The 23987-nt window shown below is 39.5% G+C and overlaps 1 protein-coding gene across 2 annotated transcripts; it reads left to right on the top strand.

Annotated features, from left to right (window-relative positions):
• The first annotated feature begins 261 nt into the window (after nucleotides 1–261).
• On the top strand, nucleotides 262–16249 carry BLOC1S6 (biogenesis of lysosomal organelles complex 1 subunit 6). 2 transcript variants are annotated; one of them, XM_045823452.1, is made up of 5 exons: nucleotides 262–658; nucleotides 3613–3754; nucleotides 11461–11548; nucleotides 13203–13289; nucleotides 13720–16249. In XM_045823452.1, the coding sequence occupies exons 1-5, from the start codon at nucleotides 577–579 to the stop codon at nucleotides 13837–13839; spliced, it is 519 nt and encodes a 172-aa protein (XP_045679408.1). In that variant the 5' UTR covers nucleotides 262–576; the 3' UTR covers nucleotides 13840–16249. The 2 variants fall into 2 exon arrangements, with proteins under 2 accessions (XP_045679408.1, XP_045679410.1); XM_045823454.1 differs by lacking the exon at nucleotides 262–658 and adding an exon at nucleotides 720–817.
• The last annotated feature ends 7738 nt before the right edge of the window (nucleotides 16250–23987 follow it).

A 23987-nucleotide genomic window follows, 5' to 3' on the forward strand; every position in this document is an offset into this window, starting at 1 on the left:
AGGAATCCTGGCCAATATCCCAATTAGCAAGGCTGAAGCTCACAGAGAACTAAACACTGAACTTTTTCATGGTCCAAATCACTGGGAAGGCACGCAGTCCTTTTTCTCAAGGCATTGCCTTAACACGGATACAAAATTGAAAGCTGTATAGAGCCTCAGCGAACTAAGCCTAACTGCTCGCCCAGTTCAACAAAGCTCTTCCGGTCTTCAAGAGTCCTCCTGAGCAGCCCCTTCCCGTCACTGCTCACTTTCTCCCTCCCACCATCCCCCCGCCCGCTCCTCGGTCGCCGGGACGGGAGCCCGGCACAGCGGACTCAGATGACACCGCGTCTTGCACCAACGACGAAGGCAGCATGGAGTCCCCGGAGCAATCGGGTGGAAGGCCTTGGAAGCAGAAAGGGCTAGGAGCAGTCTCTGGCCCGCGGTCACGTGCCCCGCGCCCGCCATCTTCCGCTTCCGTTACTTCCTGGTGCTATCGCTGCCTTGGTCCGGCTGGGCGCTGGACTTGCTTGGTTTTCCCGTACTGTATCTGATCATCTACACAACTATCCTTTCCCTGGTCCCAGCGGGAGGGACATGAGTGTCCCTGGGCCTCCAACTTCGGACGGGGTCTTGGCATCGCCACCCGACGATCTGGGGTCTGGAGAGCAGATGCCGGGTACGTGCTCTCCGAGCTATCCGCGGGGCAGGCAGCCGGAACGGAGTGGGTGGGTCTTCCTGGCCGCCCTGCCGGAGTAAGCTGCTGTGGGCAGCCCTGCGCCTGTGACCCCTGCGCAGAAGTGGGGAACCGTGCGGGTCTTCCTGCTCTGCGGAATGGGTGGGGGACGAAGTTTGCGGGACAAGTGTGTTTTTTGGGTGCGGTTGGAGGGAATTGATGAAGTCATTCTGCGTTAACGTGACTCTGGCTCTGGTTGGCTATTTGTTACACGTTGGTGGTTGAGGGTGAATATGTCAGAAGGATGATGGCTTTGTAATTTAGAGACTTGATGTACACATTACTGCATCTACATTCCTTCAGCAGTCTTTCTTTACTCTAGTTCCAAGAGATATTTAAGCCCCAATGCCCTAAGGCTTCCACTGAATGTAATGGGTTGACTTGCTCTGCACCCAGAATGGTACAAGTACTCTACTACCCTTGGGAGAATTGAGAAAGTACTTATTCAGAGCAGTTTCATGTTCTGTGATTCAGATGAGGAACTCTAGATGAGAAAGGTGCAGTGCTTTGGATGTGCCTTTTCTTTTACCTCCCTGTGTTACCCCCAAATAGTGCTCAGTCCTTTCTTGGCCATGCTTTTCCTCCATGGTCTCCCTCTTTTCCCACCTTCCTGAGTTGCTTCTATAAATATGAATTCCATGTATGTATGTGCAGTTGGGTACCTCTCAGCTTGCTCTTCTGCCTGTTCACTGGTTGCTTTGACATGGCTCTTTTGCGCTAACCTCACAGCATGTACACAAATAAAAGTAGATGTCTGATCCAATTAATGGTACCAAGTCACTCTCACTTGAAACTTTGATATTACTCTGGACTCTTTCCTCTCACTTACCTTCTACCTCTTTAATTTAGGGGACTCTACAAGTTCCAACTCCTTTTTGTATTTTCACCCTTAAAACAGTAGTTGTAGTGCTAGTCCACCTCCAGTTTCTTACTCTTACTTTCCATCTAGCCCACTACTGTCACATCAGTGAGTGCTCCAAGATAAAGCTCCACTCATGACATTTCCTTGCTTGGAAGATCTTGCTCTCCTCTGAATTCCCCTCTAGGTGTCTGTTTCTTTAGTGGCACTTCTCACATGCTGTGATTTTCCTGTACTGAACCCTTTCAGGGAAGGAGGCTTTCCTAATATATTGTTGTACTCAGAAACTAGTACATAATATATATAGACATGCAGCAAAATTTTTTTTGTATGAATAGGTTAAGGACCCTTTCTTTTTGCTTAATCTCCCACATAAAGTACCTTGAACTTAGTAACATTTAGTATGTATGTAAAGACATGAAAACTTAGACACTTCCACTAACTAGAAGATTGGGGCAGGGTAGGGAGGGGATCTACCAGTTATAGTGTCTGTATGGGTGGGGCAAAAGTAGGTTTACAGTTTGTATGGAAAAGTAATATAATAATAAATAATACAAGAATAAACTGTTTTGTGTACTGACATCTGTAAACCTACTTTTGCCCCACCCTGTATATTGTAGGGGAGGTGCATTAATTATTATTCCTTAGGGTTGAAATGTCCTTATTGGGCATTTCTGTATAATACTTAATGTTTTCCATATTTTCCTAAGAGAGTTGCTGTTGTTTGCACTATAATTGTACTCAACCCTTAAGCAATGACATAAATTCTCAGCTGTACTTGTTCCCTTCCGAGCTGGTGGTACATCAGTGGCAATATCCATAAATGCTCCATATTTCCCATTATGTTTTTGTTTCATTTGTGGAATGCTCAGTTTTTTAAGTTAGTTCTTACCTGTTTGAATATTGCCTTGCAACTATGAGAATTCCATAGTTCGCTCATGTTTTTTAGGATCAGAATAAAAAGCATACTATTTTATTTTGATTTCTAAAAGCTTATTTTGAATATGACAGCATGTTGTTTTCCTTAATCTTGCCAAAGTTTAAATATATGGTAAAACCTATACATGGAAATAGGCTGTAAGCAGTGCGTTATGATAAATGTATTCTATATAATGTTCTATTTTGATGTTACTGAATATTGCAAGATTATGATTAAAGAAAGATATTTCAGAGTTTAATATTAGTTTAAAAATGTTTTTGGAGTACAATTTTAATAATGTGACCATTTCATTTTTTTCTCATTCTAAATTAATGATTCTAAAATCTTACATACCAATCACTGAACCCTGTTTAGAAATTGTTTTCTATTTTTCTCAGTAGTAGTAGTGATTGATGGGTATTCATTTTGAACACTTTTGAATGCCTGGCACAGTGGTTACAGTTCCTTTATTCAAAGGAAAAGTATGAGGCATAGTTTAGATTTAGATTCCCATCTAAATTTAGATTTACACACAACCACAATACATTATTTTATATAGTAGATTAAGATACTGATCTCAACAAAGGAGGAATTCTTAGAAAAATTCTCTCTTAACAAATGACAAAACATCCCTCCTTTTACATGTAAGTAATATATCAAGTTATATGCAAAATAGATGTTGACCCATATTTTTACTTCCATAGAAATGAAAAAATATTTTTAGGTATTGTGTTTTTGAAAAGAAGAATTTCTTGTTTTCATTCAGGGACTGTTGCCCACTTTTAGGCCTCAGGTTTCCTTAATAATCCATTGAAAACTATAAATGCTTTACATGAAATTCTGTCATGAAATGTACATAAAGAATTTTGCATGTTAATGTTCTTTTAATCTAGGCTTTATGTTATAGTAGTAGCTTTAAAACACTTTGAGTGCTCATAATCCATTTTTTAGAGGACACTTAGGAGGTGAAAGTTAAAAAAAGCAGAGAAAAGTGTTCTTGTACCATCTCGTGCGTATGCACTGAACCTCGTTGCCAACCCACTTCCCTGCCTCCCCACTGCTCTCTGATCCCTGTGTCAATTTAAAAGCTTCCTAAATTTGATTTTTGCTTGGGGACAGGTTTAAGTGACACTTCTCCAGATGAAGGGTTAATAGAGGACCTGACAGCAGAAGACAAAGCTGTGGAGCAACTGGCAGAAGGATTGCTTTCTCACTACCTGCCTGACCTGCAGAGATCAAAACAAGCCCTCCAGGAACTCACGTGAGCTAACAAAAAGTGGAGATGCAGTCATTCCCCTCTGGTGTAGTTCTCATTTACTGTATAAAAGTATATACAGTACATACTGTATTAAGTCATTATTTTGTAACATTTCACGCAATTGAGTATTTCTTTATCTTTAGTGATAACTTTAGCAAATGGGAGAGAAGGAATTCATAGTAATCTAAATATAAAAAGTGAAATGAATGCTTGTGGAGTGTTTGGGTTCTAAGAAGTACCGCTAAATCTGTTCTAGACTCTTCCATTAATTTTGGTGTTTTACCATTATTTTATAAGTCTCATCTATTTAGAATGTTGCACAATGGGTATACACCTATTTCTGAGTAGAGTTGCAAAATTGCTTCCATAAGAGTCACATTTGTATTCAGTCACTGGTTCACAAGTTGCCAGAAATCCTTAAGTATTGTTTATTGCGGTGGCCCATTTCATCCTCTACTAGCTAAATAAAGGATTAGAGGAAACATTAAGAGAGGAACAGGATAAGGAAGAATGGAACCCATGGAGTGGGGTCGGTATACAAAGATATACACTGTACTTTATCGGCTCCCACCTGGACACCACGGACTGAGTTTCTACTTCCTTCAGGGTCAGGACCTGTCTGGATTGCCCAGGCTGGCCTATTGTTTCCTTCTGTGATGGTCATCTTTCAGCTGGCTCTGAGCTGCTGCTTCTCTAAGACCTACCCTCTGAAAGCTTATCTCAAAAGACTTTATTAGGGCAAAGGGAGAAAAATAATCAACTATGGTCATTTTGTATTAGTAAGTAGTGTTACAATCCTTGAATTTGAAGGTGATAATAAATGTAAAAGTAGTAAGTGCTCTATGTTCTAGGACTTGTGGAACACTACTGTAGTTAGGGAGTTGGCGACATTCTGGTTTTCTGCTAGCTCCAAGTGACATTTTTCATCCCTAGTATGTGTGATACCTTGTTTTTTAACACCAGTCAATCCTTGTGGCAAAAAGGTAATAAAGAATTTGCTGTGGAGTTTAGATGAAGTATGATAGATTGACAGAAGGTAAGAAACTCTGCAAGCCAAACATTTGCATAACACCTTCCTAATGGGAAGCTGAGAGTCATGGTTTAACTGCAGAGTTTAAATGATGAGGATATTGGCTAAAATTTAGTGTTTTGAGTATCTTCACTTCCCAGGCATTCATACGATGATGATGATGATGATAAAATCAGTTACTGCTTGTTACTGTATTTACTACATGCTTGCCACTTTATGTACCATATCTTAATTAATCCTGATACTTTATAAAGTATCTAATATTATGTCTGTTTACAGTCGAAGAAACTGAGGTTCAGAGAGGTTAAGTAACTTGAAAAAGATTACACAGGTAATGTTGGAATTAACAGTTGAATGTGATGAATAAGCAGTTATTATATATCTTGTGTCAAAGCAAGATTAGCAAATTTCAAAGAAGGGAAAAAGAAATGTTTTCTAGTAGCTATCTCTTTAGAATTTCACAAATAATAAAGGTGCAGGGGAAACAGTAGTAGACTAAGAAGTTCCTGAGTCCTAGTGCTGGCTCTGTCATTAAACTTTTTCATATTCATTAAGCCACTTTACCATGATAGAAACAGGCCTACAGATAAGGAGGAGAAGGCAGTGGTAGACAGAAATTAAGTTTTCTTTGTAGCTAATAATGGGTAAAGAAGACCGAGAACAAAATTTATCTTTATATATAAGAAAGGTTACAAATAGTCTTTTATATATGTCATTTTAAGAACGTTGGAAAGAAAGAAAAAAGAGGTTCTGGGATCTAGGTTCTTAAAAGTAGCTGGAAGAGGTGCAATTATGAATAGTCTCAGTGGAGCTCCCTTTGAGATAAAACAGTCTTAAACCTTTCAAAGAAACAATTTTTTTTTTCTCATGGATCCTTCTTTATCAGGAAGAAGAAGAGTTGTCTCGGCCACACAGTAAATACATTGCAACACATAATCACAAAACAATCTCATAATATTTTAAGTAAATTGACGATTTTGTGTTGGGTTGAATTCACAGCCATCCTGGGCCATGTGTGGCTCGCCGGCTGCAGGTTGGGCACCCCTGCTGTAGATACTGCGTCAGGGCTTCACAGTCACGTAGGGCAGGCTCTGGGGGCATTCCAAACACAGATCGTCTGTGCCCTTTCCTAGTGAAATTGGGTTATATCACCCTCCCAGATATGTTCACCAACCGGGAAGCTCTACTGAGCTCTGGTGTCCAGAGTTTTAAATGGGGTTTCATTAAGTAGGCATAATTGATTGAATCATTGGCCTTGTAACCGAACTCATTCTTCATACCCCAAACAATTTTTTTTTCTAATGGATCCTTCTTTATCAGGAAGAAGAAGAGTTGTCTCGGCCACACAGTAAATACATTGCAACACATAATCACAAAACAATCTCATAATATTTTAAGTAAATTGACGATTTTGTGTTGGGTCGAATTCACAGCCATCCTGGGCCACGTGTTGGGTCTCGAAGGGAAAGAAGAATTCCCTTCTTTGGAAAATGGGCCGATATTACATGGCTCAAAACCCCAACCCTCTGACCACATGATTGATGTTTCTGGCATGACTAGCACCAATCTTGAAGCTCCAGGGGTCCACTGTGGGTAACCTCATCAGCATAATCAGGTGTGATTCAAGGGGCTCATGAATAACAAAGGTACTCTTATTATTTGGGAATTCCAAGAGTTTTAGAATAGATATGCCAGGAACCTGGGACAAAGATCAGACAAATTCATGATTATACAACCAATGTTCATTTAGCTCATTTAACAAATTTTATATTTTTATTATATTTTTGTTTACAGGACATACATGTTTATTTTTCTTTTTTAAATTTATTTTTAAATTACAGTTGATACAATATTATATTAATTTTAGGTGTACAACACAGTGATTGGACATTTATGTACCTTACAAAGTGATCCCCCCGATATCCCCCCTACTACCCACCTGGCACCATACATAGTTACTACAATATTATTGACTATATTCCCTATGCTGTACTTTACATCTCCATGACTGTTTTCTCTCTTTTTATTTTTCAGTTACACTTGGCATTCAATATTATTTTATATTAGTTTCAGGTGTACAGCATAGTGGTTAGACATTTATATAATTTACGAAGTGATCCCTCCAATAAGTCTAGTGCCCCCCTGGCACCATACATAGTAATTGCAGTATTATTGACTGTATTCCCTATGCTGTACTTTATTTACATCTCTGTGACTGTTTTGTAACCACCAGTTTGTACTTCTTAATTCCTTCACCTGTTTTACCCAGCTCTTCAGTCTCCTTCCCGTCTGGCCACCATCGTTTGTTTTCTGTATCTACAAGTCTGTTTCTGTTTGTTTATTTTGTTCCCTAGATTCCATTGTAATTTAAATCATATGGTATTTGCCTTTCTCTGACTTACTTCACTTAGCGTAATACCCTCTAGGTCCATCCATTGTCATAAATGATTAAGACTTCATTCTTTTTAATGTATTTTGCCCATTTTTAAATTGGATTATTTTCTTATTGTTGTGTTTTAAGACTACTTTGTATATTTTTGATACAAGTCTTTATGTGTTTAACGAAAATTTTTTCCAGGTGTGTGGCTTATCTTTTCATTTTCTTAACAGTGACTTTTACAGAGCAGAAGTGTGTAATTTTAAAAGTCCTTAGTAGATTATGCTGTTGGTATTGCATGTAAAAATCAATCACCTTATCAAGGTCACCTAGGTTTTCTCCTGTGTTTTCTTCTACAGGTTTTATAATTTTACATTTTACATTTATTTTTTTTTATTTATTTATTTTTTTTAAAGATTTTATTTATTTATTTTTAGAGAGGGAAGGGAGGGAGAAAGAGAGAGAGAGAAACATCAATGTGCAGTTGCTGGGGGTCATAGCCTGCAACCCAGGCATGTGCCCTGACTGGGAATCGAACCTGCGACACTTTGGTTCGCAGCCCGAGCTCATTCCACTGAGCTATACCAGACAGGGCTACATTTTACATTTAGATCTATCATCCATTTTCAGTTAGTTCTTACAAAAGGTGGAAGGTCTGTGCCTAGGTTAACCTGTTTGCACATACATATCCAGTTGTTATCTTAACATTTCTTGAATTGACTCTTCTTTCTCCACTGCATTATCTTAGCTCTTTTGCCAAAGAGCAGTTGATCATATTGGTGAGGTTCTAAGAGCTTTGTGCACTGTTCCATTGATCAGTGTGTTCTTTCTCCAATGCCATGCTGTCATGATTTCTGTAGTTTTATAAGTCTTGAAATTGCGTAGTGTATGTCTTCTCACTTTGTTCTTCAGTATGCATTGACTATTCTAGGTCTTTGCTTTTCCTTGTTAATTTTAGAACCAGTTTGTTGTATCTACAAAGTAATTTGCTTGGATTTAAATTGTGATTGCATTGCATCTATAGATCAAGTTGGGAGGAACTGATACCATAATGTTAAGAATTTTATTACATGTACTTGGAATATTTCTCCATTATTTACATCTTTTTAAAATTTCTTTCTTGAGAGTTTCACATGTAGAGCCTGTGCAAATTTTGTTAGATTTATACCCAAGTATTTCATCTGAGGGGGTTATTGTTTACTGCTGGTACATAGGAAAACAACTGACTTTTGTATATTAACCTTGCACCCTGAAACCTTGCTATACTGACATACTAGTTCCAGGAGGTTTTTTGTTGATTCTTTGGGGTTTGCCACATGGGCATTCATGTCAACTGTAAGCAAAAATAGTTTTATTCTTTTTTTTTCTTAATCTGTATGCCTTTTATTTTCTTTCCTTTTCTTGTTGCATTAGCTAGGACTTCCAGTATGGGATTGGAGTAGTGAGAATGAACATCTTTTCCTTGCTCCCAGTTTTAGGGGGAAAACATCTAGATTCTCACCACAAGTGTGATGTTAACTATAGTTTTTTTTAATGTTCTTTAACAAGTTGAGGAAGTTCCTCTCTCTTCCTAGTTTGTTGAGAGTGTTTTTAATCATGAATGGTGTTGGTCAGATACTTCTGCATCAACTGATAGGACCATGTGATTTTTCTTCTTTAGCTTTCTTCTTTTCAAATATTGAACCAGCTTTGCACACATAGAATAAATCCCACTTGGTTGTGGTGTATAATTTTTTTAATACATTGTTGGATTTGATTGACAATATCTTATTGAGGATTTCTGCATCTGTGTTCATGAAGTATGTTGGTCTATAGAATTTCCTTTCTTGTGATGTCTTTATCTGGTTTTGGTTTTAGGGTAATGGTGGCCTCATAGGAAATGTGCCCACTATTCCTGTTTGCTCCTGGTGCTTTCATTTCTGGGATTAGTTCAGTTTCTCTGATACAGTAGGCTGTTAGACAGACATGAGCAGAGTAGGGATAATAATGTAGCTGCAGAAGGTCACCAGGACCCAGGACAGAAAGTCCGAGTGCCTAGCAAAATGGAAAACAAGCATTGTAGGGTGGTACCTCGCTCCCAGGTGACCTTTCTTCCCTTAGCATGTTGATAGTTATTCAGGGTAAACTCTCCCCTGACCTTTTCTCGACCTGGCATGTCCTCTCTTAGAGGAGGAACAAAAGGGCCGGAGAAGAGCTTCATATGATTCCTACACAAGCCCTTATAAGACCACTTCCTCAAACATGAAACCCTCAGGACAATGAGGTTCTAAACCCACATCAGAAAGAAAGCCTTTAGTCTGTTGACCATGAGACAGTTTTGGTCAAAGTAGAGATAACATCTAGGCCACTGTTGTGTTTCAGCTCCAGGCCCAGAAAAGTAGCAAAACCAGAGGAAGCTACACCATGACTGACATCAGGACCAGCTGCATTGACTAATGACTCCCTACCCTAGCACCGACCAATCAGTAGACACCATGACCCTGAAAGACACACCTGGAAAGCTGATGAAGCTTCTATTGAGATTCTCCCCTAAAATTCCCACCTTTAGGAAACAGATAAAAACATATAAGAGGAAGGACCCAGTTTGCTCACTTGCACGCTCGCTCTCTCTTTCTCTGTCTGTCTGTCTGTCTGTCTCTGGCATGCCCATATCTTTCTCCATCCCCTTCTTCCCTCAGGTGCCCTCCCACCCTCTGCCTTGTGTATCTCCCACCTGCTCCCCATTCTCCTCTCTCCTTTTCACACACCTACATGTTTTCTTCTCCCTTTCTTCCCCCAGGCTTGTTACCTTTGCTTTCTTTTTCTAAGCTGTAAGGGCCCTCCTTTTGCCTCTGTAACTTGTTTCCTGAGTATATGCAGCCCAGCTGGCTTCCTTCTTCTATGGCTCACGTCTTCTACCTCTGAGACTTTCTAAAGAAGCTTTCACTTGTATTTGAGTTCTTGGCTCTGAGTTGTTATGCCATTTCAAGGACCAACATCTAACATCTGGCTCCATTTGCTGTTAGATATAGACCTACTTAGATTATATTTCTTATGTGAGGTTTGGTAGTTTGTGTCTTTCAAGGAAGTAGCCATTTTTATCTAAGTTATTAAAGTTATGGATATAGAGTTGTTGAAAGTATTCCTTTATTATCCTTTTAATGTCCATGGGATCAGTAGTGATGACTCCTCTTCCATAAATTATGTTAGTAATTTGCATCTTCTCTTTTTTCTTTATTAGTTTGGCTAGAGGTTTATTAATTTTATTGATCTTTTGAAGAACCAACTTTTGGTTTTGTTGATTTTTCTATATTTTCTCATAGTCAGCCTCTGTTTGCTTTCCTGCTTATCTCAGGTCATCGACTTGCTGGGTTTTCCTCTCATCTGCTCTCTGTTCCACCTCTGTGCTCTCTAGTTGGAGCTGAAGGGGCAAACCTGTGACCTCTGGGGTCTGCCGAACTCAGTGCCGGGTGGTGGAGATGCTGTGACTGCCCTTCGGTCTCCTCCTCGTTACTTCTTTTTCTCATCATTGTTTCTTTTTAGCATAGTTTTGCAAGCAAATCATGACATATTTTTTTGTCAATGGTATTCTTTAAAACATTTAATTAGGTGACCCCTCAAATGTCACTTATTCCTGTGATCCCAGCACTGATTGATTTAGAGAAGTATTATTAGGGAAGTTGGCTTCTTTCTCAGTAGAAGGTTTTGAATCAGAATTTTTATGAGGAACCTTTGAAATTACATTGTTTGACCTTCTCACTTTATAAATGAAGAAATTCAGGCCCAAAGAAATAAACTAAAATTTGTAAGATGACACAACTGGTTATTGGTAGGGGAATCTTGTAATTCCTGGGCTTTTTCTCCATCTTCCTATTTATTCCTTTAGACTTGATATGGTGTTTTTCCCAACTGTAATCTAAAAAGTCACTGTTGCTCATTTACTTTGTGGTATTCCAATTTTAGTATACATATAAAACATCAAGTTTCTGGGGCAAGATAGTATAAAAACTTTTTTTGGGATAATACAGGAAGTTGTTAAAAGTAGTAAGTAATAAAATGATTTTAAATGATTTGGTAATTTTGATTACTAGAATCTGAAACTGAGGCAAGAATAAAAGACACATTTAGTTTTTAGAATGTGACTTTGAAGTATTATTTTGAAAAAGATTATATTGATCCAAATAAGCCTTGAAGAATCAATAAATTTCCCACTTAATTTCTACCTTTAACATTAACCAAGATGAATGTGGTTACTTTTAATGAACTGGCACTTATAGTACGTAATGTTTACTTTGGCTGTGTGCTTTTTTTTTTTTTTTTCAGACAGAACCAAGTTGTATTGTTAGACACACTGGAACAAGAGATTTCAAAATTTAAAGAATGTCATTCTATGTTGGATATTAATGCTTTGGTAAGTATGAGTTAGTTGACATAGCTTAGAGACATCTTGCTTTAGAAGTAGGTAGGTTATCCTCCCAACTTTGTACATACGTATGTTTGGGATCTTGCCCTCTAATTTTTAAAGGTTAGAATTTGTCTTTGAATAGGAAACTTTGATTTACTTTACTGGAACATCTATTATTTTGAATTGTTATCTTTCAAATGTTGAATTTGTGATAGGAAATGGAACTTATTTATGAAAGTCTGGAATAGATCTTTATTTTTATAAATGAGACTAAAAAACTTTGGGGATACTATTTTTCCTCTTAAGGAAAGTGCATCTCTTTTTATCAATTACATGGTTTTTTAAATTCATATTTTATTTAATTGTATGGTATTTTAATAATGTTATAACAAATTAATGCAGAAACGGACCCTTTGAAAGTCATTTATGGACACTTTATATCTTTCAATATAAATAACAATAGTTGAAATTCATCAGAAGCTTTATAGCTTTTTGATGAGGGGAACCGGTACTCTTTTTTAAGAAACAAGGATTAACAAAAATTAAGAATTTAGGACTGCCTTTTTCTTCACCATAGACATTACAGAGAGCTTGGTTTACATGATTTTATGGACTCTTATGCATTGGACAAATGGTGGCTTATTAATGTTTTCCTTTTATAACAATCAGAAAGTTCATCTTCTCTAGCATCAGGCAGAGAGGCCTGTGGTAGTAAATATTGTTTCTTCTGCCCTGTGGTTCCTGACTTCTCGTGAACGAGGTGGACGAGGCTCCACTGACTTACGAATATTTGTTGAGTGATTAGTGATAAATGAGCCAAGCAGATATAATACTGTTGTTTCTGTCCGAGGAGGCAGAAACTAAGTCTTCCTCTTTTGTCTTCTCTCAGCCCCAGAGCAGTTCTGATTGTCATCTAGGAGCCGAAAACTGGAAGGTTGAGAGAGACAGAGAGAGGGTCTGTAAGCTTTAGAGCTCACCAGCTGTGACTTTATGTGTAGCTGCACGAAGGTTGCTAATCTCTCTGTCGACACTTCTCTTTTTTTTGTTACCTGGTCTTCTCTTTCTGTTACCTTGACTGAGAATGTGGTGATTTTTTTTCCTTTTCTGCCATTTCTGGCTGAGATGGAATGTCCACACCTATAACTCCTTGGGAAGAAAAGTGTCCTTCCAGAGGTTCTTCTGCTTGTTCTGACTTCAGAAGCCCACATCCCTCTCTGGGCCCTCTGGACACAGCTTGGCTTTTCCTGATGGGCAGCCACTTAAACTGTCCTGTGTGTCCTGGCTTGGTCTCTCCCTTGTACAGGCAGTAAGGGGTGTTTTACTTTCCTCACATGAAACTGAGAGCATTATTCAGTAGCCTTACTGAAGTTTTAGGGTAATATTGCATGTTTTTAAAGCAAAATGTTATCTGTATACAATATAAATATCTTTTATGTTTAGTTACTTTTTATAAATCTGAATTGAATCAAGTGTTTTAAAAATTCTACTAATGGTTTAAATAAAATGTAAATATTGGAATTAAATTGTGGAGGTGAATAAGGCATTAAAAAATTTGACCAATTTAGGAAGGATGAACTGTAACTTAAGCATTGATTTATTTATCCACTTTGTTGTTTCAGTCTATTTTAACGTGGCTTTTCATTTATTTTTCCATGGTAAGTTCACTGAAGCAAAACACTACCACACCAAGCTGGTGAATATAAGAAAAGAAATGCTGATGCTTCATGAAAAGACATCAAAGTTAAAAGTGAGTTGGGAAGTTCTTTTACATTTTTTATAAAAGGAGAGGTTTAATTGTCTGTTTTTCTTCGGTACTCATTTTCTGACTTCTTACATCTCCATACACAATAACATACTTAATTCATGGTACATTTTTTTAAAATATATTTTTTATTGTTTTCTTTTAAAACAGTCTTTGGAACTCCACTCTGGGTCTTTTTACTAATAGCTGGGCTGGTAGGCTCGTGTTCTCTATGTCACTAATTCTCATTTAATGGAGTAACACATTGTTTTTGCTCTAAGGAGACCTTAAATTACCCAGAATGAATTTAAAAGTTAAATATGAAATTTATAATTGAGTACCACGATCATCTCGGATCAAAGCACTGTTACTTTTAAATTAGTCCCTAACCTCTAAGCCTTGATTGTTCTCTTGGTTTTTGAATTTTTTGACATAGAAAAGAGCACTTAAACTGCAGCAGAAGAGGCAGAAAGAAGAGCTGGAAAGAGAGCAACAACGAGAGAAGGAATTTGAAAGAGAAAAGCAGCTGACTGCCAAACCAGCAAAAAGGACATGAACAGTTGAATGTGTTTATTCTTCCTTCACCTGTCCCGTATTCTTTGGATTTAAGATAACTTAAGTGTAGACTGAAGTGAAGGTAGTGCCTTTTACTATTGTGTCCTGTTTTGAAATCTTTTCCCCAGGAATGTTGTCTCTGTGTGTTCATTTTAGCCATTTAAGAAGCTACTTTTTTTTTCCTAAGTAGAAGACACAATGTCACTTGGTTTGGGTATTTATGGGTAAATTTTCAACTTTCGTTTTGCTTAATTTTAAAATCTATTATAAATTCATTTGGCCTTGAATCATTTATAAACTGGAAAATGGTTTGATTGCTTTTTTAATAGTCTAGACTTTAAATGGTTAAAAATTATTATTTGGCAATACAATGCTGGTTTTTGGCAACTGCCTTTTCATTGCTTAGGTAAGAAAAAGTGCCAACATTCAATCACATGTTGCTGGAAAAGAGGTGGTATAAGCTTTGTGAAGAACACGATAGAACAGTGTGTACACAATAAATAATAGCATCTTAGACGTAGGATAGGTGAGCAAGATGCCAGACAGAGCCCACTAACACACGTTGCTTCCTAGCAGTGTTTGCCATTTCGTTCTTATGTAGCTTCTGGGTTTGCAGTAGATTGCTCTTCCTAAAGTTTGGGAGGGGTGGTGGTAAAGCTGTCACACACTCAAATATGTTTAAGTATTTATAATACTTAGTAAGAGTCACCACACATTGAGATACAGTTGTCAAGCTGATAAGATAGTGAGCTCAACTTTCCAAGTAGAAAATCTAATCGCTAGTTCTGTCCTCTGATTTGCTGTGTGGCCTTACATGTGGTTACTTTTTTTGTGCTTTTAACAAATTCTTAAAGTAGAATGGTAGATACCAACTACCAATTTTATAGATAATTACAAGAATTGTGGAAAATTGGTAAATGGCTTCTTCACAGAAGAGATAGCATGATGCTGTTAGTGTCTTCTAGATATTCACCCCCCAATATTATAAGTAGAAACTTATGTGAGGGGAATATGAAGTTTCATTGTTTAAGACTGAGAATATATTATTTACTGTTTTAGTATTCCTTAACATCCTGCTGGTCCCAGTCTGTTACACAGAGACTGTACAGAGTCTATAAAGGTGTGTGATTAGAATGTGTATCTTTTGTAATCCACATTACATTTTTGATGAGCTGGAATCAATACCTCTGGTCACAAATCAGGATAATTAATGATGAAGAAGGCATTAGATTTAAGTTGAGTGCTAAGAGCTGGTCTGTTTAAAGGTTTAGTTTGTTTGAAAGCTTTTTCCTTCTTTAATGAATGAATTATGATCTCACAATTCACTTGACTTTGACCTTATGTTAAGAATATATTTTAAAAGGCTACCTGTTGCCTGAATTGCTGAATGTACTCACTCACAATTTAAAAAAGGCTGGGCACTGTTTCTCAGAGTGGTCTGTGGACCACCTGCAGTGATTATTTAAATGCTGGTTCCTAGACACCACTCTAAAACTGCTGAAGCAAATCTGTTTTACTTTTTAAAAAAAGTTTTCTCAAGTGAATACATGCACTTTAAAAGTTGGGAACCACTGGTCTAGTGGTCTTAGTCAGAGGTTTCCCCCTTAGACTGCCTGTCATTATCTCCTGGGCACTTAAAAAAACCCCAGACATTCAGGAAGATTCTTACTCATCAGTCCTGAGGCAGGCAGGACTCCATGCAGATTTTAAAGAGCTCCCCACACCGGTCTAGACTATTTTGTAATTTATATTTATAAACAGTGAAATAGTTTAAAAAGCCATCCAGTAACTTTTGGGATTAATCTTGTGAAATAAATTCTGAATTGCTGCTTTTGATATAAAGTCAGGTTTAAGAGTGAAATACATAGCAGACAGGAAATAAAGAAATCTGGTTAATTAATTGAACTTTTTGTGACCTGTATTAAAATAAATCATGTTTACTGAATAAATGGCAATGCACATATACTTTTAGAGTTGTATTATTTTACTTTTGAAGATTTTCAAAAATGTTGACGTTATATATTAGCATCCACTATTTTTAGGTCAGTTGGAAATCAAAGTACTGTTACCTTGATAATTAAAATCTAACTTTAGTTGTATTTTAGTAGCTTAGAAACATATCTTAGCAAACCTGGATAGAACCCTTACAATTAGTCTTACTGTATTTTTACACAAAATAATGAATTGGTACTTGGGTTGAAAAAAATGGCCTTTGATTTTTGGGTTGAAAAATATTGCCTTTGTTTGGAAACTGTATCACATGTACTGAACTAAAACAATGGCTGTTGATTTTGTAGGATGTTATCATGTAGATATATAGATCTATGTATAGATGTGGAATGTAACATGGATTGTGTCATCTGTGAGTTTTTGTGTGGATAGTTTATAAATGTGACAGTTATAAACCCTCATGTACTTGTCTGATTTTTGAGGTTATAAAATAAGGACTGCTTTTTACACATTTGTTTTAAAAAGGCCTCTGAGTTACCCAGAGTCATTGATCAAGCATGTTGTGTTCACAGCGCTGTGTACATCATGGACCTCACTTCAACCACGCCACTCCTTTGCTGTCCTCTCCTTTCACCTTCCTCTCCGTGTCCTCCGTATAGTGTGTCACATCTTGCTAGTTTGCTCCTAAATGTTTTTCAGAAAGTGATAGGAAGTGTTGGGAGATTCTAGTTGATAGGAAGTGTAGGAAGATTCTAGTTGAAATAATCCACCTTCATAAAGTTTTTATTTGAGAATAAAAATAATAGCTACTATTAGTGGTTTGGTAGATAAAAAGTACTTCATAAGGATCCCTGTATCTGCAGCTTATAAATAATGGAAAATCCCAACTAATAGAATATTTTAGATCATGTTTGTTACTATTATTTCTTTAATTTGGGAGCCCTTGAACCCCTGGGAAAGGGACTTCTGTTGATGACCTTTGGAGGAAACATGAACTCTCATAAATTTCTCATAGAATTTTGTATAAATGTGTGATTGGGTTTGTATGTGTGTACACACACATCATTTCCTCCAAAGCAATGACCCAATAATTATTAAACCTCCAGACCTAACTGTACATAGTAACACCAGTTATTTAGTTTCTAGGTTTTCCACTTGGATGAAGATAGTTTTTGTATTGTATATTTGTTTAGACATTATTTGTACCAATTTGACAGATATTCAAGATTTGTTGTGTTGTTAGCTCATTTTGTCTTAGCTCTCTAGCATGTATGAAGCCCTTTGGGTGAGACTGGGTTTATTTTCGAAGCCACTATGAGAGTGAAGGAAGTAGTCAAGGGAGACAGTTATGACTAGTTTAAAAAACACTGAAAGCAAAAAATCCAAAGAAATACAATGTGAAGGCAGGGCAGTCAGAGAGAAGATAGGTAGAGTTTGGAGTGGAATGGGAGTGATAACTGAAAAAGAGAAGAAGAAAGGCAAAGAATGAAGTAGAAGGGAAAGGTAATGTATCTTTTGTGTACCCTGAATAAGGGACATTTATAGGCATGCAAAGAATAATAAATTAATGAAATTCACCTATTTTTAGGATAAGGTTGCCCCCTACTGTCACTTCATTCTGGTTTAGATCATAAATAATTCCTAATGTGCTTCTGAAGGCCTTTAGCGTTCAAACCTGGATAAGAATGGGGCTGAAAATCACTCAGAGCATGTGGGTGCTGCTGACCTGTGTGCTAGACTTGACTGTTACTAGGACTTTGGAAAGACAGTCAAATGTGTAGAGAACACTTTGTGCAGGGAATATTAAGCAACAGAAACATGTATATACACTTGAACTTTCCTGGCTTCTGCTTTGATAATAAAATTTAAAATTTTTATAGTATGTATGGCCTTAGTAATATTGTGGTAAAGATTGTGCGCTTTGAAGTCAGACTGCTGTAGTTGATATTCCTGCTTGATGTGGGGCCATGGACTTGCTCGAACCCTGTGTACTTAAGTTTCCTAAACTGTAAAGTTGGGATAAGTGTTTCTGGCCTCATAAGGTTTTAAGGTGTTATGATAGCCATATAAAAGCCCTTAACAAAATTGTAAAAAGCTTAAGAAATGTCAGATGCTATGTCATAGTATCTTGAAGTCACACCCACATGGGGGTGGTACTTATTTTGCCCCTTCATGCTTGTGTATTTTTGCTCACAGGGTTTCCACCGCTTAGGGTCCTTCCTCCTGTGATGTCTGCCTGTTGGACACCTATTCATTCTTTGCAACTCAGTTGTCACTGCTTCACAGTTTTTCCAAACCACCTCCCAAAGTTCTTTTTTTCTTGTGTTCTCATAGTACTAAATACATTTGCCTTAGCACGTACAGTATTAGGTATGTGTTCCCATGTATTTCAAGATTGAAGATATTTCTTAATCATCTTATTCTATAATGCAGTAGGGCCTGGCCTATTGGTGCGTTAATTAGGGTTCTCCAGAAAAGCAGAACCAGTAGGATATGTGTGTATGTGATTGAGAGAGAGAGTTTGAGAGGGAGAGAGAGAGATTGAGTAGCTGGCCCACATGATTGTGGGGGCTGACAGTTCCAGAAGGATCAGGGCCGGCTGGCAGCTGGAGACCCAGGAAGAGTTGATGTTCTGGCTTGAGTTCAAAGGCAGCCTGGCGGCAGAATTCCCTCTCCCTCAGGGGATCTCTGTCTTTTTCTGTTAAGGCTTTCAACTGATTGAGACCCACTAAAGTCTACTAGTTTAAATGTTGGTCTCATCTAAAAGATGTTTAGAGTGGCATTTGACCAAATATGTAGGTACCGTGGTACAGTCAAGTCACTACCCAAAATTAATCATCGCATTTGAGATCACACTGAATCTAGGAGGAGATAGATATTAAAAATAGTTATAATAACTAGATTACATAAATGCTAAGTAAGGAATATTACAATAAAAAGATTAAATTCCTGCAATACAAACATGGTTTGTGGATAGTCCAAGCCACTGCTTCCGTGCCTAATTACATATTCAGTTAGACTGGAAAAATGGTAGCCAGCCCCAAGATCTTGGGAATCAAATGGACTCGGATGTAATGAGCATTCTGGACGGCAGAAAAATGGATGCCACATTTATTGTTTAGACTTACACCTCTGTCAACTAGGGGCTGTCCAGGCCTCTTAAAAATACAGTAGCTTCAAGAAAGAGGAGGGTACTTCTAGAGCCTGCTTAATGGAGGAGCTAGCAGCCTGACGAAGCGTAGATGGGACAATGCTGCCATCTTGTGGAACTTGGCTCCCCCAGGTCCACAGATTCTGTGTTGTTTCGGTTAGTTTAATGCAGTTTGCCCTATGCGTTTTCAACGACTGTATACAGTTTTTTTTAGTTAAGTTGGGATTTTCTGTGTTGTCTGAACTTTTGTCTAAGCAGTGAGATGTTTGGAAGTGATTTATGTGGAACATTTGATAATGTTTAAAACTTCATTTTCCTAACTTTTTCAGTCTTTGATGTTGGGTTTAGGATTTTTAATTTTTATTTGTTCATTTTTCTTCTCCAATCATGTAATCTATCACCATCAACCACGTTCTAAGAACAATATTACAAGCCAAAGATTTTTCTGGGGGCAAAGGCTCGAGGAGTCGTGCGTTTTTATTCTTCCGACCCTCCATGTTAGGTCTTAGCTGGTAGGGTGTGGGTTGGGCACCTGGCCCAAGGGAGGCCCACCCATGGTCTAATTGGTGAAAAGTTAGCCTGACAGGAGAAACTCTGCCTAGATGGGGACTATGGGGACAATTCCAGTGACTTAGTCAGTGACTGCCTTGGGAATATGTACTAGAATACTCACTCTGAATCGGCCCTTAAGTAATTAAAGAACTGACAAGACGCAGAAGCAGAGAACATCTGAGTGTTTAGTGGGCAGGAGTAGGATCTATGACCTTCTGCTTCTGAAAGGGGATTAAGGTCATCAGGCTCCTCAAAACGCTGGATCCTGAGTGGTTTTCCAAATAGCTCAGTGTGACTTGGATGGTGGGCTTTTCATGGGTTCCTATGGGACTGAATTATGGACTGAGATTCCTGTTTTCCATAAATATTTCACAATACCACCCTTTCATCCCCTACTTTCCCCATTTATGAGATAACCTTGACAGATCTCTATTTATTGCAACTATAAGACTCTAATATTATCATTGCCTTTTGGGTTCCTCTAGCATGTTCTGTTTTTCAAAGTGTTTTACTATGCATTATCCAACTTAATAATAAGCCAGGAATTCAAGGAAGATGATAACAATGCCCAGGGTGCAGATGCAGTCTTGCTGCCAGCTGTGCACCTGTTGTCATTGCTTGCTGGGTTTTTTCCTTTGTTTTGTCCAGTTGAAGCAGGGTGTCTAACCTTTTGGCATCTCTGGCCCACACTGGAAGAAGAAGAGTTATCTTGGGCCGCACATTAAATACATAAATACTGATGAAAATGCAAAAAAAAGGTTTTAAGTAAATTTACAATTTTGTGTTGGGCAGCATTCATAGCCATCCTGGGCTGCATGTGGCCCGTGGACCAGGGTTGGACACCCCAGTAGACTAGTCTCATCTCTGCCTGGATTTCTAATCCCACAACTACTACTAGCTCATTCCCAAGCCTAAAATTCAGAGCCTCAGCTCTGTTGAGCATCTGTTTCATGCCAGGTGCTTTACACAGGTTATCTCGTAACAGCAGCCTTGGGAGGTCATGTTCTCATGACAAATTTACAGAAGAGACACTTACAGATGAGGGCACATCGAATCTGGGTAACCGCTCAGACCGAACAACTCAAGTAGTGGAGTTAGGATTCCATTCTGGAAAGAAACTCAAAGCTACTGCCTTGCTAGAGACTTTTCTTAGACTGGAGACCCTAGGAACAGAGATAGAAACAGATCTTAGAAGCTTCACTTTAAATATTTTGATAAAACTATAGCAATGATAGGGAATTATATGGATATACCACCTCACTTGCTAATTCTCAATCCAGTCATAACATTGGCAGAACGGAAGTGGAGGAGGCATGAGTGGCCCGGTTAGGAGAGCACCTAGTGGGAAGAATGCCCAGAACTCTTTGATTTTCCTGCAAGGCAGTTTTGTTTCTAGACTGACTGTGAAGTTCCACACCTCTCTGGTAGAAACAAGCAGCAGCAATGCTGGATCTAAGCAAGATGCGGCTCAGGAGCCTTCCCTTTGGATGATGCTGATGCTGGAGCAGACGGAAGAGATGCTGAGCTGCTGGGAGAAACGAGCAACTCCAGAGTGGCCAGGACATTCGCACTGTGGCTGTTTTGGGACATTTCACCACCACCATCAGCACCTCGAGAAAGATTTCTTTGTTGGTAGCTCCCTGCATCTGCATTTCTGGGTCTTCAGCTTATTATCAGCTCTGTTTCTTTTACACCTTTATGGCTTTGGGGGGAAATGAAAGTAGGATTAGAAGCCAGATTTTCTCACTGGAGGGCTCTGAGCAGTTGTTTCCCTCTGGGGTAGTTGTGCCTCCAGAACTAACATCCTGAGACACATTTTATCCCATGGCTTTCCAAGATCGCTGGCTTGTGGGCTGTAGTTATCACTTATGATGGCACCAGTCCATCTGCTTGGAGCAGTGACAACATCTAGGCATATGCGTTCATCTCAGATGAGATGTTTCTGACCTTTACCTCACAATCTGGGCCTCTGATGAGATTACCCTCTCAGAATGGGGGAGCAGGAGGAGGTTGCTTCTGAAGGAGGGCAGATGCTCCTTTCCTGCCTGGATGAGAAGTATAATGGCAAGGAGAGAGGAGGTGAGGCACCCAAGAGTCTCCTTGCCCCTCTGCAGTCACCCTGGAGCCCTCTTGTTCGGACTCGCCCCCCTCTAGCCAAGAACAAGCAGTGTCATCCTGAGTGGCAGCTTGTGCTACCTTACAGGCCAGACCTGTTACTAAAGATGCAGACTGGGAGTAAAAGCAGGCCATGTCATACCCACCCTGATCTTTGTTCTGGGTTCCTACGGTGGCCATGAGAATATGTCTCACACACCTGTACTTACTACCGTAACTGACCAAGGGCTCAGCTGTGGTGCTCCCAGATCGACCTGCATTAGCACTGAGGCATGCTTTCTATAGGCCGCTCCTAGCCAGTGGCCCACTCCTGAGAGACATGGGACTTCTCCGATGGGCTAGTTTGGCTCAAGGACTCCCCATTGGCTTCGCTGAAGCTCTGCTTTGCAGTTTAGAAGGCTTCTCCCAGCCTTCCCTTTTCTTTACTCTGATGACAGTACAGGGAGGAATAAAGAGGCGGAGGGGAGTGGGCATGTTGGAGAAGCTCCATTATGTAAGCCCCAAAACCCACCATGGGCTATGTCCCATGAGAGGGCACACAGGACACGCCATTTGCCAAACCATCCACGTGTGCTGGTGAGAGGGGCACCAGCTTCACTAAGGCCAGGGGTGTTGGAAGGAGAGGTGTTTACAAACTGAGCTTGTTAGTATCTGTGGGATGTTAGAGGGCAGGAGGTGGCTCTTAACAGCCAGGAGCCAGGAGGCCATAATTACCTTCCCAAAGGCAAGGTCGGAGGGCAGTCAGTAGCTTTACTAAAGAGAAGTTGTGGACATGGGGAATGGTGCCAATTTAGCACTGAGGGTCGAATTAGGCAGACAGTTGTTGACCATGCTCCTTAGCACCTATAACAGGGATCAGCAAACTGTTTAGGTAAAGGGCTAGATAGAAAATTTTATTTATTTTAAATGCTTGAGATGACTTCATTATAGCATCATGGGAAACACAGAAGACATTATACCTACAGAGGAAGACTGTGAACTAATCAGAAGGTCCTCTTGGACTTGTTCACTTCCTGGAACTGTCTGCAGATCACCCAGAGAACTCTGGGATGCACTGGCAGGCTGGGACGCTTCCTCTTGAACCTCCTTATCACCTAACTCACTTTGGCCTGGACCTCGCCTTTGGTACCCAGGGGCAAGGTGGTTTTTGTGCTCTCACATGTCACAAAATCAGCCATTCTACCTGTCTCAGATGGGCCAGGTCATTCTAAAGTCTGGGTGTTTTCTGCCTGCTTAACCTTTTGATCAAATCCAAAAGGAAAATCCAGGGAAAAGCTAAAGAAGAGTCAACTGACTAGACAGAAAAAATTTCAAGGCCTAGGTAGTAAATGAAATGGCCTGTTTCTGACTCTTCATAGGGTTTATTTCCTGTCCTCAGTAGTGCATGCATCTTATTGATCTGTTAGCATACTAGCCCCCTCTTGCTCATCCTGTCCAATCAGCCTTAATCAACAGTGTGATGGATCATTGTGATATTCTCTTGGATATCTAAGAAGTCCAGCTCTCTCAGACTCTTTTATAATAGCAGGTGGGAGCATTAGCAGCCCTGAGGCAAACTGTAAATGAGAATTGTCTGTTTTTCCTGCCCACAGAACCTCTGCTGGCATTTCTGTCTGGACCTACAGGTATAGAGTCCCATAGAACAGAGCATCCAAGTGAGGAGGTGTGGGAGTGGGTCACGACCTTGGGATCCTTGGCTGTGTTTTGTACTACACCACCCAGAACAAGAGCTGGTGAGTGGGAGGGGCTCCTTTACAGCCAACGGTTGGTTCTTTGTCAGCGTTGGTTCTTTCAGGATGCCACTTCCTACACTTGCCTTAGTCCTAGCAGCAAGCCCTGTCATTCCCAATCTCAGTGCCTTTGGTACTTTATGTCACAGTTACTGATTAGTCCCTTTGATAAAGTGATGTATAATGTGACAAACTGCGTCTCTCCAAGAACAATATAAACCCACTGAGAGCAGGTACTGTCTTGTCCATCTTTGTCCCCAGGGTAAGCCCAAGCACTGTGTTTTTCACCCAATAAAAGTGTGTTGGGTTCAGCATACTGGTTCCGAGATAGGAAACAGGCACCAAAAATGAGGTAAAACAGGCTGTCTCAGAAGACTGTTAAAAATCCAGTAAATTTATAGCTTACATTTGATAAGCACCTGGAGGGTTAGTATTCAATGAAAAACTCAGGAGTTGAGGAGAGTGTGGGGAGTGATGGTCTTCTGACCCCTGGGGCAGGGAACAGTCCTGCTGCTTCACCTGCCTCTTTTCTGTGCATGTTTGGAAACAGGAAAAGTCCATCCAGAAGGGACCTCGGGGAGCCAGGAAGTTGCAGAGCTCAGGTTCTGGGCAGTGAGCTTTTCCCTGGAGAGCCTGGTGGTGCTTTTGCGT

This window comes from Phyllostomus hastatus, unplaced genomic scaffold, assembly GCF_019186645.2.
Source record: "Phyllostomus hastatus isolate PE091 unplaced genomic scaffold, TTU_PhHast_1.1 phas_scaffold_501, whole genome shotgun sequence".
NCBI classification, from domain to species: Eukaryota; Metazoa; Chordata; class Mammalia; order Chiroptera; family Phyllostomidae; genus Phyllostomus; species Phyllostomus hastatus.

Bases quoted from the DNA above. Each gene is read 5' to 3' on its own strand.
- BLOC1S6 (XM_045823452.1), top strand. From the start codon at position 577: ATGAGTGTCCCTGGGCCTCCAACTTCGGACGGGGTCTTGGCATCGCCA. The intron at 659-3,612 runs GTACGTGCTCTC...GCTTGGGGACAG, and splicing joins GTCTGGAGAGCAGATGCCGG to GTTTAAGTGACACTTCTCCA. The intron at 3,755-11,460 runs GTGAGCTAACAA...TTTTTTTTTCAG, and splicing joins CAAGCCCTCCAGGAACTCAC to ACAGAACCAAGTTGTATTGT.